The sequence below is a fragment of the Staurois parvus genome, unplaced genomic scaffold (genome assembly GCF_062004578.1).
Source record: "Staurois parvus isolate SC_StPar_1 unplaced genomic scaffold, SC_StPar_1.0 ptg000874l, whole genome shotgun sequence".
Taxonomy (NCBI): Eukaryota; Metazoa; Chordata; class Amphibia; order Anura; family Ranidae; genus Staurois; species Staurois parvus.
In genome coordinates, this window is record NW_028318670.1 from 1,508,329 (window position 1) to 1,520,944 (window position 12,616).

Genomic DNA, 12,616 nt, shown 5'->3' on the forward strand with positions numbered 1-12,616 from the left:
CTGTCACGCTGGCAGAGGATAGAAGAGCCAGTAATCAGCTTTCCGCGGAGGGGACATGTTCACTGATGATCAGCGTAGCTCCAGCAGCGCCACCTGTCAGTGTCCATCAGTGCCAACTGTCAGTGCTCATCCATGCCACTGCCCATCAGTGCCACATTTCAGTGCCCATCTGAGCTGCCTTTCAGTGCCACCTATCAATGCCAGTCAGTGCTGCCTATCAGTGCCCGACAGTGCTGCCTATCAGTGCCGTCTAACAATGCCACCTAACAGTGCCAATCAGTGCTGTCTATCAGTGCCATATATGAGTGCTGCCTTTCAGTGCCCATCAGTGATGCCTGTCAATGCCCATCAGTGCCACCTACCAGTGCCTCCTCATCAGTGCTACCTATCAGTGCCCATCACCACAGCCTCATTAGCGCACATCAGTGAAGGAGAAAAATCACTTATTTACAAAATTTTATAACAAAAGCTAAGAAAAAACGTTTTTGTTTCAAAATTTTTTAGTGGTTTTTGGTTTGTTTAGGAAAAAATAAAAAACCCCAAGGTGATTAAATACCACCAAAAGAAAGCTCTGTCACAAAAAAATTATACAAATTTCATATGGGTACAGTGTTGCATGACCGCGCAATTGTCATTCAAAGTGTGATAGCACTGAAAGCTGGAAATTGGCCTGGGCAGGAAGGGGGTAGAAGTGCCCGGTGGGCAGGAAGGGGGTGGGAGTGCACGGTGGGCAGGAAGGGGGTAGAAGTGCTCGGTGGGCAGGAAGGGGGTAGAAGGGTCCGGCAGGCAGGAAGGGGGTAGAAGTGCCCGGCGGGCAGGAAGGGGGTAGAAGTGCCCGGCGGGCAGGAAGGGGGTAGAAGAGTCCGGAGGGCGGGAAGGGGGTGACAGTGCCCTGCGGGCAGGAAGGGTGTAGAAGTGCCGGTACGCAGGAAGGGGTAGAAGTGCCCGGTGGGCAGGAAGGGGGTAGAAGTGCCCGGTAGGCAGGAAGGGGGTAGAAGTGTCTGGTGGGCAAGAAGGGGGTAGACGTGCCCGGTAGGCAGGAAGGGGGTAGAAGTGCCCGGGGGGAGGGAAGGGGGTAGAAGGATCCGGTAGGCAGGAAGGGGGTAGAAGTGTCTGGTAGGCAGGAAGGGGGTGACAGTGCCCGGTAGGCAGGAAGGGGGTAGAAGTGCCCAGCGGGCAGGAAGGGGGTGACAGTGCCCTGTAGGCAGGAAGGGGGTAGAAGTGCCCTGTAGGCAGGAAGGGGGTAGAAGTGCCCGGTAGGCAGGAAGGGGGTAGAAGTGCCCTGTAAGCACGAAAGGTGTAGAAGTGCCTGATAGGCAGGAAGGGGGTAGAAGGGCCGGTAGGCAGGAAGGGGGTAGAAGGGCCGGTAGGCAGGAAGGGGGTAGAAGTGTCTGGTAGGCAGGAAGGGGTTAGAAGTGCCCGGTAGGCAGGAAGGTGGTAGAAGTGCCCTGTAGGCAGGAAGGGGGTATAAATGCCGGTAGGCAGGAAGGGGGTAGAAGTGCCCTATAGGCAGGGAGAGGGTAGAAGTGCCCTGTAGGCAGGAAGGGGGTAGAAGTGCCCGGTGGGCAGGAAGGGGGTAGAAGTGTCCGGTGGGCAGGGAGGGGGTAGAAGTGTCCGGTAGGCAGGAAGGGGGTAGAAGTGCCCTGTAGGCGGGAAGGAGGTAGAAGTGCCTGGTAGGCGGGAAGGGGGTAGAAGTGCCCTGTAGGCAGGAAGGGGGTAGAAGTGCCTGGTGGGCAGGAAGGGGGTAGAAGTGCCCTGTAGGCAGGAAGAGGGTAGAAGTGCCTGGTGGGCAGGAGGGGCGTAGAAGTGCCCGGTAGGCAGGAAGGGGGTAGAAGTGCCTGGTGTGCAGGAGGGGCGTAGAAGTGCCCGGTAGGCAGGAAGGGGGTAGAAGTGCCCTGTAGGCAGGAAGGAGGTAGAAGTGTCCGGTGGGGAGGAAGGGGGTAGAAGTGCCCGGTAGGCTAGTGGTTAAACTTTTTTTTTTTTTGCACTGTCCCTTAAAAAAAAATGTAATCACTTTTATTTATCATAAGAAATGCATGCATCCCCTGTGATAGAAATAATTAGTGGCGGGTCCTCTTTATGGAGACATCGGGGGCCAATAAGACCCCACATCTCTCCTCTGCATTGTAAAGCATTGGATCAAAAAAAGCATCGATCTAGTGCTTTAAAAAAAAAGGGCATAGATATGAGTGTAGGCCATTTTTCCTTCAGTGTCCATTCAGTGTCCTCCACCCCTCTCTGCCAATCCCTCCACTAGTCTCCATTCAGTGTCCTCCACCCCTCTCTGCCAATCCCTCCACTGGCCTCCATACAGTGTCCTCCACCCCTCTCTGCCAATCCCTTCACTAGTCTCCATTCAGTGTCCTCCACCCCTCTCTGCCAATCCCTCCACTGGCCTCCATTCAGTGTCCTCCACCCCTCTCTGCCAATCCCTCCACTGGCCTCCATTCAGTGTCCTCCACCCCTCTCTGCCAATCCCTCCACTGGCCTTCATTCAGTGTCCTCCACTCCTCTCTGCCTATCCCTCCACTGAACTCCATTCAGTATCCTCCACCCCTCTCTGCCAAGAAATCAAAGTACTAACAGCAACATACAAAACCAACAACTCTTCCCCCGGCTACATCACCAACCTCATATTAAAATATCACCCAAATCATCCTCTCTACTCCCAAGACCTCCTGCTCTCCATCTTCCACATCACTGCCTCGCCTTCTCATCTCCAGAACTTCTCCAGAACCTCTCCCATCCTTTGGAATCCCCTAACCCAATCTGTCCGGCTCTCTCCTTCTCTGTCCACTTTTAGGTGATTCCTGGAAACGCATCTCCTCAGGAAAGCCTGTCCTCCTTCATAGCCAGGTATGAGGTGAACACATTTGGGTGGGGTTCAGTGAGGGTCCAGAGATCTTTTCTGACATTTGGATGCAGAATCCTGCCATTGGAGCCAACAAAGTGGCTGAGGTGGAAGACCGTATCTTATCATCCTGTGAAAAGCGGACAGTTTGGAACAATTATTGAAATTCCAGGATGGCCTGGCAACATTTGGGATACAAAACAAGGCCTGGGTCACACTAGGAAGATTCTCGGGGCTGCAGTTCCTCTGAGCTCCACAAGGTGGGGATCTCACTTCTACCCAGACAGGAAGTCTCTATGGAAGACAGGAAGTGATGTCAGGTATAACTAGGAAGTACTTGGTGACAGATGAGTCGGAAGGAAGTAGAGAGGAGACATTGCTGGAAGTGGCAGTAGAGGAGGTAATAAGATCTTATTTATATTTAAATCCAGTAACCCCCCGTCACGTCCGTCCTCTTCCTCCGTAGTCACGCTCGTCCTCTTCCTCCATCGTCGCGCCCGTCCTCTCCCTCCATCGTCGCGCCCGTCCTCTCCCTCCACCGTCGCGCCCGTCCTCTCCCTCCACCGTCGCGCCCGTCCTCTTCCTCCACCGTCGCGCCCGTCCTCTTCCTCCACCGTCGTGCCCGTCCTCTTCCTCCACCGTCAGTCGTCTTTCTTCGTAGTCGCGTCCGTCCTCTCCCTCCACCGTCGCGTCCGTCCTCTTCCTCCACCGTCATGCCCCTCCTGTTCCTCCACCGTCACATCGGTCCTCTCCCTCCATGTGTGTCACCTTCTCACCTTAGCAGTCTCCTGTAAGTGTCCTCTTCCTCCATTGTCTTGTCCGTCCTCTTCCTCCATCATCACGCCCGTCCTCTCCCTCCACCGTCGCTTCCGTCCTCTTCCTCCACCGTCGCTTCCGTCCTCTTCCTCCACCGTCGCTTCCGTCCTCTTCCTCCACCGTCGCTTCCGTCCTCTTCCTCCACCGTCGCTTCCGTCCTCTTCCTCCACCGTCGCTTCCGTCCTCTTCCTCCACCGTCGCTCCTGTCCTCTTCCTCCATAGTCATGTTCCGTCCTCTTTCTCCACAGTCACATAGGTCCTCTTCCTCCACCGTCGCTTCTGTCCTGTTCCTCCACCGTCGCTTCCGTCCTCTTCCTCCATGTGTGTCACCTTCTCACCTTAGCAGTCTCCTGTAAGTGTCCTCTTCCTCTATCGTCTTGTCCGTCCTCTCCCTCCATCATCACGCCCGTCCTCTCCCTCCATCATCACGCCCGTCCTCTCCCTCCATCATCACGCCCGTCCTCTCCCTCCATCATCACGCCCGTCCTCTCCCTCCATCATCACGCCCGTCCTCTCCCTCTATCATCTTGTCCGTCCTCTTCCTCCATCATCACCCCTGTCCTCTTCCTCCACTGTCACACCCGTCCTCTTCCTCCATAGTCATGTTCCGTCCTCTTTCTCCACAGTCACATAGGTCCTCTTCCTCCACCGTCGTGCCTGTCCTCTTCCTCCACTGTCACGTCAGTCCCCTCCCTCCATGTGTGTCACCTTCTTACCTTAGCAGTCTCCTGTAACGATGGGTTGTACTAAACTTTAACAAAATTCCAATATCCAGAATATAAATTTTGGTGGAACTTGTGGTTGGAATAATGTTGGTGCTCACCCATAAGGCAATGCACAGCCTTCACCCTGACCAGAAGTCTGACAGAAGCAAATAATTAAGGAGGAGGTGGATAACCCCGCCCCTCACTAAGAGAAGTGGTCTGAGATCATCCAATAATGGGTGAGGAGGCAGAAAACCCCACCCCTCACTATGAGAAGGGCTCTGAGACCTTCCAGTATCGGGTGAGGAGGCAGAAAACCCCGCCCCTCACTATGAGAAGGGGTCTGAGATCTTCCAGTAATGGGTGAGGAGGCAGAAAACCCCGCCCATCGCTATTAGAAGGGGTCTGAGATCTTCCAGTAATGGGGTGAGGAGGCAGAAAACCCCGCCCCTCACTATGAGAAGGGGTCTGAGATCTTCCAGTAATGGGTGAGGAGGCAGAAAACCCCGCCCCTCACTGAGAAGGGGTCTGAGATCTTCCAGTAATGGGTGAGGAGGCAGAAAGCCCCGCCCCTCACTACGAGAAGGGGTCTGAGATCTCCCAGTAATGGGTGAGGAGGCAGAAAACCCCGCCCCTCACTATGAGAGGGGCTCTGAGATCTTCCAGTAATGGGTGAGGAGGCAGAAAACCCCGCCCCTCACTGAGAAGGGGTCTGAGATCTTCCAGTAATGGGTGAGGAGGCAGAAAGCCCCGCCCCTCGCTACGAGAAGGGCTCTGAGATCTTCCAGTAATGGGTGAGGAGGCAGAAAACCCTGCCCCTTACTATGAGAAGGGGTCTAAGATCATCCAATAATGGGTGGGGGAGGCAGAAAACCCCACCCCTCAGCATGAGCAGGGGTCTGAAATCTTCCAGTAATGGGGAGGAGGCAGAAAACCCAGCCCCTCACTATGAGAAGGGGTCTGAGATCATCCAGTAATGGGTGAGGAGGCAGAAAACCCCGTCCCTCAGTATGAGAAGAGGTCTGAGATCTTGCAGTAATGGGTGAGGAGGCAGAAAACCCCTCCCCTCACTATGAGAAGGGGTCTGAGATCATCAAGTAATGGGTGAGGAGGCAGAAGACCCTGCCCCTCACTATGAGAAGGGGTCTGAGATCATCCAGTAATGGGTGAGGAGGCAGAAAACCCCGTCCCTCAGTATGAGAAGAGGTCTGAGATCTTGCAGTAATGGGTGAGGAGGCAGAAAACCCCTCCCCTCACTATGAGAAGGGGTCTGAGATCATCAAGTAATGGGTGAGGAGGCAGAAGACCCTGCCCCTCACTATGAGAAGGGCTCTGAGACCTTCCAGTAATGGGAGAGGAGGCAGAAAACCACGCCCCTCAATATGAGAAGGGATCTGAGATTGTCCAGTAATGAGAGAGGAGGCAGAAAACCCTGCCCCTCACTATAAGAGGGATCTGCCATATTGTCAGCATGGTTAACCCTTGGAATGCCTAGTTTGGACGCTGTATCAATATCAGGTTGGAAGACTGTAGACCTGTAACCGACCATGAATGATAGTAGAAGGGTCTAGGGGAGGGGTAGTACTGTCAAGGGCCACAAGGTGAATAACTAGGCAGGGGGGGGGGGGGCCTCTGACAGTCTGCCAATGGAAAATATGAGTAGCCTGTGAAGGCAAGTAGTATCAGTTGGCCTCCCCAATTTCTTAGAATGCTGTATGTTGGACCAGTGGAGTTTGTGTCTTCTGGTGACACTAATAAACAGTTTATGTGGGGAATGTAGCACTTTATTTGTCCCTCTGTTTAGTTTACATTTCCCCTGAGGGGCAACCCGACTATTAACCCTTTACATCACCTTCCCAATATTGTACAACCAAGTCATAATTCTCTTCTATCCATCTGCAGAGAACTCTATATAGATCACATGACCAATGAGGATGGAGGAGGACCGGAGTCACATGACTGAGAGGATACTAAACCTCACCCTGGAGATCATCTACCTGCTGACTGGAGAGGTGAGGAGGATTCTGGGAGGTCACATGACGTCACTCTCATCTCTATTAATAAAACACAGACCTGACCGGAGAGGTGAGGAGGATTCTGGGACGTCTGTAGTGATCACTGGTGTTGTCTTTTTTTTCTTACACAGGACTTTGAACTGGTGAAGAAGGCCTCTAGTGAGCGATGGGCACCCAACAATCTTCTCCATGGACCACCTGACATCACATCTACACCTCACTACCTGAAATCTGAGAGACTCAACATGGAGAAGATTCTAGAAGTCACCAAGAAGATGATGGAGCTGCTGACAGGAGAGGTAAGCGGTGGCGGGAATTCTAGGACATTCTCCAGTAACAGACAAGGGATGTGTCTGGATGGTGACTGTATCATTGTGTGTGTCAGGTTCCTATAAGGTGTCAGGGTGTCGCTGTCTATTTCTCCATGGAGGAGTGGGAGTATTTAGGACGACACAAGGACCTCTACAAGGACGTCATGATGGACAATCAGCTGCCCCTCACATCACCGGGTAGGAGGAGACTTTATTGGAAAGGAGAGAGCAGTACGGAGGATCCACCTAGATCCCCCATCATCTGATAAACACATAGAAACAATGGATTCAGTCAGTGTGTGTGTTTCCTACAGATGGATCCAGTCATGGGAACCCACCAGAGAGATGTCCCCGTCCTCTGTATTCCTGGGATTCCACACCAGAAGGTCACTCCATCCCTCACCATCATCAGGTAGATGGATCCAGTCATGGGAACCCACCAGAGAGATGTCCCCGTCCTGTGTATTCCCGGGATTCCACACAGGAAGGTCAAACCACACATCATCCCTCACCATCATCAGGTAGATGGATCCAGTCATGGGAACCCACCAGAGAGATGTCCCCATCCTCTATATTCCTGGAATATCAGATTTTCTCTCTGATAAATCTGCTTACTTTTTTGCTGTATACACCATTTATTTAGATATATTTGACCATAATATATTCTTATCTTATCTCTGCTCTGTTACTGTATATTGGTCCAGAGTAGGGCTTGAGTTGAGTGATATTGACCAATAATAGGTTGGTAATGGTGCTGAATATCACCAGAAGTCTAGGCCTATGGTCACTTGTTCTATGGTAATGGGTCTACAAGTCTGAACCTTGACCCTCTTGTCCATCAGAGATCACATGACCCAGTGCCTAGGCTTGTGGTTGTGTAAAGAGCATGCCCCTCCCAGCCCCCATTGGTTCCTGCTCTTCTGACAAGGCAGAGTAAATGTAGAAGTGATCTGGGAGGACCAAAGGCCCTTTGAAGAGGGGAAGAGTTCCAGCTGGTTGGGACATCCACAGAGAACATCTGCTCCCTCCTATCTCCCTGATCCTGATGGAATCTTGATGGAAGTGAACTAACCCTCTGCTATCTATTGATGATGTTTTTCTATTTTTCCAGGACCCGCCATGGAGAAACCCTCAAATGATCGTCTCACTTTATCCCCAGGTTGGAAAATGGAAGATGAAGACATCCCAGGAGATTGTGTCGGAGAAAAGAAAATGAGCTCCACTATGGATGGTGGACTTCCCAGTGTGGTTGGACCATGGAGTCCCTCTGACTCTGAGCAACCTTGTACTGTGGGGGATGGGGCCAGGTTTCAGGGGGAAAAGACGTTTCCCTGTCCTGAGTGTGGGAAATATTTTCCACAGAAGTCCAATCTTTTCAGACATCAGAGATTGCACACAAGCGAAAAGCCATATTCTTGTTCTCAGTGTGGGAGATTTTTTCCACATAAATCAGACCTGGTTATACATCAAATATCTCATAGAAGGGCCAGTCCATATTCCTGCCTTGAGTGCGGGAAATGTTTTACAGAAAAGAACAAGCTTTCTGTACATCAGAGGTTGCACACGGGCAAGAAACCATATTCTTGTTCTGAGTGCGGGAGATGTTTTCAACGGAATTCAGATCTTGTCATACATCAAAGAACTCACACAGGGGAGAGGCCATATTCCTGTTCTGAGTGCGGAAAACGTTTTTTACAGACGTCCCATCTTTACACCCATCAGAGGTCTCACACGGGTGAGAAGCCGTATTCCTGTTCTGAGTGCGGGAAATGTTTTCGGGCGAAAACAGACCTTGTTATGCACCAAAGATCTCACACAGGGGAGAGGCCATATTCCTGCCCTGAGTGCGGGAAATGTTTTTTACAGAAGTCCCATCTTAACACACATCATAAGTCTCACACGGGTGAGAAGCCGTATTCTTGTTCTGAGTGCGGGAAATGCTTTTCACGGAAGTCTCATCTTGGCACACATCAGAGGTCTCACACAGGTGAGAAGCCGTATTCCTGCTCTGAGTGTGGGAAATGTTTTTCTCACAAGTCCAGCCTTACCCTGCATCAGATATACCATACAGGGTAAGAGCCGGTTTTCCACCATGGGTGCGGGACATGTTTCTCATGGAAGTATTGTCTTAGCAGATATCAGAGAACCCACACAACCCTTGAGGTGTCCCGAGTGCGGGAAATGTCTTCTATAGGGATGATATGTTGCCGTACATCAGAGATCTCACACTGGGAAGAAGCACACCTTGATATACACCTCAGAAAACACATGGCTGAGCGCTCCTCTGATCTTTATCATGGAAGAAACACTTTATAAGGAGATCAGAGAAAACTAAAGACTTCAAAGTTGTGTCTGGCTTCCTCTGCTAGGAGAGAGAAGGGGGGGGGGGTCACTGCTGGTTGGGTCCCTCTAGCAGTGTAGTCTGATCTCTCCTGGCCTTCAGCAGAAGCTTCTTTGGAGGCCATCATGGTGAGAGAGAAGGAGGGGGGGTCACTGCTGGTTGGGTCCCTCTAGCAGTGTATTCTGATCTCTCCTGACCTTCAGCAGAAGCTTCCATGGAGGACATCATGGTGAGAGAGAAGGGGGGGGTCACTGCTGGTTGGGTCCCTCTAGCAGTGTATTCTGATCTCTCCTGACCTTCAGCAGAAGCTTCCATGGAGGACATCATGGTTACAGAGGAGCTTATCGATGAAGAGAAGGGGAGAGTAGTTATCAGCCTGTACAGGCGCTTTGTTTGCTTGGAGAGTGCCACCTGTTGTCAGAAAGTGGAAAATCTGACATTTTCAGATGCAACATTTCATATTTACAAAAAATTCAACTATAGTAATGTAATATTAATTTTTAATATCCAAACTTTAATTCGGTCTTTAGTAAGTTCTGATATATGCCTGGCAGTGAATACCCTCTTAATTGGATGTGAATGTGAGGTTTTGCATTTTAGTGATCACAGATGTGAATTATTTGTGTCTGAGCAAAGTTAATCAGTAAGAGGTTTAAAGTCATGTTTTTTCTAAGCTAGTCTATGTAACGTACACCTTATTTTGAATTCTTATAATGAGTCTGAGAGTTTAAATTGTACTCATAAATCACGTATTCAGACAGTTGTATGTAACATAAGAACTTCAGAGACCTCTTTCATAGTCTGCATGTCAATCATGACAATGACTTGGTGGTCTGAATCAGTAACATATGTTTCAGTTAGGCTGGGAGTGACTAAGGGAGTGTTTAAGGAGCCCGCGAATTTCAAACAAAGGTTAATGGGAGGACTTAATTTCTCATGCATTTTAAGTATGCAGCTTTTCAAAGAACAAGAGGCAGTTGCTTCTTAGATACTCTACACTTCATTCAGACATACCTACACTTCAGACACTTACACAAAGAACAGCACGTAGCATACTTGAACAAAGGACAAAGGGAAGCACATGTTCACTTCTTAAGCTAGGCCTGAAAATCTTCTATCTAAGCTATTCAAAGGAACTACATTTTCTTCTAATATTCAAGGAACAAGCAACTTATATTCTTTATTTTTATTTCATTTTAAGCTACATATATCTGCATTTACTGTTTTTTATTGACTTTGTATTTTTTGGTGTGTGATCAAATAAAGTCACACTGCTTATACTGAACTGGCTTCTATAAGGATTTCTTCCCACAACCATCTACAAGAACCTAGAAATACTAATAGAGTTTTTTCATAACTCTGGAAATCTAACAAGTAACAAATATTTCTAGTATGATACATTGTATACTATTAAGTCTGTATGTAAGTTCTACAAACTATTGAATGTATAAGTGAAATACCCCCAAAACGACCCGATTTTGTAAAGTTGGCAGTCCGAGGTATTTAGTAAGAGGCATGGCGAGTTTTATTTAAGTTGTCATTTTTTGCCAATTTTTTTGTGAAAATAAAGTAAGTAAAATGTAATTTTATTTCACATAGTTGTCGTTTGAACAAGTTTTTTTCTCAGGCACAGCATAGGCATGCTTAGAATTACACCCAAAAACACATTCTTCTACTCCTGCCAAGTATGGAGATATCACACGTGTGAGACTTTTTTTTGCTGCCTAGATGCATAGAGGGGACCAAAATCTAAGGAGCACCTTTATGATTTCAAAATTTATAAATTATGCATTGGATTACCTGACTACCCATCGCATTTCTCGAGGCCTTGAAGTGCCAGGACAGGAGAAACACCAACAAAATGACCCCATTTTGCAAAGTAGACCATTCAACATACACTGCTCAAAAAAAATTAAAGGCAGACTTTGTAATCCGAGTCTAGCTTCAAGTCGATGAACCTCCTGGGATATGGATTTGGTCAGGTAAGTCGCAGAGGGGGTTGTTCATCAGTTTCAGCTGCTTTGGTGTTCATGAAAATAACAACAGGTGCACTAGATGGGCAACAATGAGATGACCCCCAAAACAGGAATGGTTTTACAGGTGGAGGCCACTGACATTTTTCCCTACTCATCTTTTCTGACTAATTTTCACTAGTTTAGCATTTGGCTAGGGTCAGTGTCACTACTGGTAGCATGAGGCTATACCTGGACCCTACAGAGGTTGCACAGGCAGTCCAACTCCTCCAGGATGGCACATCAATATGTGCCATTGCCAGAAGGTTTGCTGTGTCTCCCAGCACAGTCTCAAGAGCATGGAGGAGATTCCAAGAGACAAGAACATGGAGGAGATTCCAGGAGACAGGCCGTTCCTCTAGGAGAGCTGGACAGGGCCGTAGAAGGTCCTTAACCCTTCAGCAGGAACGGTATCTGCTCCTTTGTGCACGGAGGGACAAGAGGAGCACTGCCAGTGCCCTACAATATTACCTCCAGCAGGCCTCTGGTGGGAATGTCTCTGACCAAACAATCAGAAACAGACTTCATGAGGATGGCCTGAGGGCCCGACGTCCTCTAGTGGGCCCTGTGCTCACTGCCCGACACCATAGAGCTGGATTGGCATTGGCCATTGAACACCAGAATTGACAGGTCCACCACTGGCACCCTGTGCTTTTCACAGATGAGAGCAGGTTCACCCTGAGCACATGTGACAGAGGTGAAAGGGTCTGGAGAAGCTGTGGAGAATGTTCTGCTGCCTGTAACATGGTTCAGCATGACCGTTTTGGTGGTGGGTCAGTGATGGTCTGGGGAGGCATATCCATGGAGGGACGCACAGACCTCTACAGGCTAGACAATGGCACCCTGACTGCCATTAGGTATCGGGATGAAATCCTTGGACCCATTGTCAGACCCTACACTGGTGCCGTGGGCCCTAGGTTCTTCCTGGTGCGGTGGGTCCTGGGTTCCTCCCGGTGCAGTGGCTCCTGGGTTCCTCCTGGTGCAGTGGCTCCTGGGTTCCTCCTGGTACACAACAATGCCCGGTCTCAGGTGGGGAGAGTATGCAGGCAGTTCCTGGAGGATGAAGGAATTGATACCATTCAATGGCCCCCACGCTCGCCTGATCTAAATCCAATAGAACACCTCTGGGATGTCATGTTTCGGTCCATCCAACGCCGCTAGGTTACACCTCAGACTGTCCAGGAGTTCACTGATGCCCTGGTTCAGAATTAAGTATCTTTTTTCTAATCGATATAAAGCTGTCACATGACCAGGCCCGGGCTAGGATAAAAAATAGGCCCAGGCATTTTAGACTGAGCAGCCAATTTTTCCAGGGGGGGCGTGTGCAAGGGCGTTGGGGATGGAATATTCACGGAGTCAGTCCTCTGCACTGTAATGTAAAGGAGCACTGTGATATAAAGGGGACTGCACTGTTTAGGGGCACTGTATTGACTACAGTGCCCCTTTACGGCACAGTCCCCTTTATATCTTAGTGCCCCTTTACATTACAGTGCCCCTAGAGATCTAAATCACAGTTCTCCCTATATATTCAAACAGATGGCCCAATTCAGCAAAGAGACATCCCAA

The 12,616-nt window shown here is 49.7% G+C and overlaps 1 protein-coding gene across 2 annotated transcripts; it reads left to right on the plus strand.

The window, feature by feature from the left end:
- Positions 1 to 3,195: 3,195 nt before the first annotated feature.
- LOC149443175 (uncharacterized) lies at positions 3,196 to 10,323 on the plus strand. Of its 2 annotated transcripts, none has more exons than XM_089655879.1 (6): positions 3,196 to 3,251; positions 6,274 to 6,383; positions 6,518 to 6,685; positions 6,772 to 6,895; positions 7,012 to 7,218; positions 7,809 to 10,323. In XM_089655879.1, exons 2-6 carry the CDS (start codon positions 6,300 to 6,302, stop codon positions 8,771 to 8,773), a joined length of 1,548 nt encoding a protein of 515 aa, XP_089512005.1. In that variant the 5' UTR covers positions 3,196 to 3,251; positions 6,274 to 6,299; the 3' UTR covers positions 8,774 to 10,323. The 2 variants fall into 2 exon arrangements, with proteins under 2 accessions (XP_089512005.1, XP_089512006.1); XM_089655880.1 differs by having other exon boundaries at positions 7,857 to 10,323.
- The last annotated feature ends 2,293 nt before the right edge of the window (positions 10,324 to 12,616 follow it).

Bases quoted from the DNA above. Each gene is read 5' to 3' on its own strand.
- LOC149443175 (XM_089655879.1), top strand. From the start codon at position 6,300: ATGAGGATGGAGGAGGACCGGAGTCACATGACTGAGAGGATACTAAAC. The intron at 6,896-7,011 runs GTAGGAGGAGAC...TGTTTCCTACAG, and splicing joins GCTGCCCCTCACATCACCGG to ATGGATCCAGTCATGGGAAC. The intron at 7,219-7,808 runs GTAGATGGATCC...CTATTTTTCCAG, and splicing joins TCATCCCTCACCATCATCAG to GACCCGCCATGGAGAAACCC.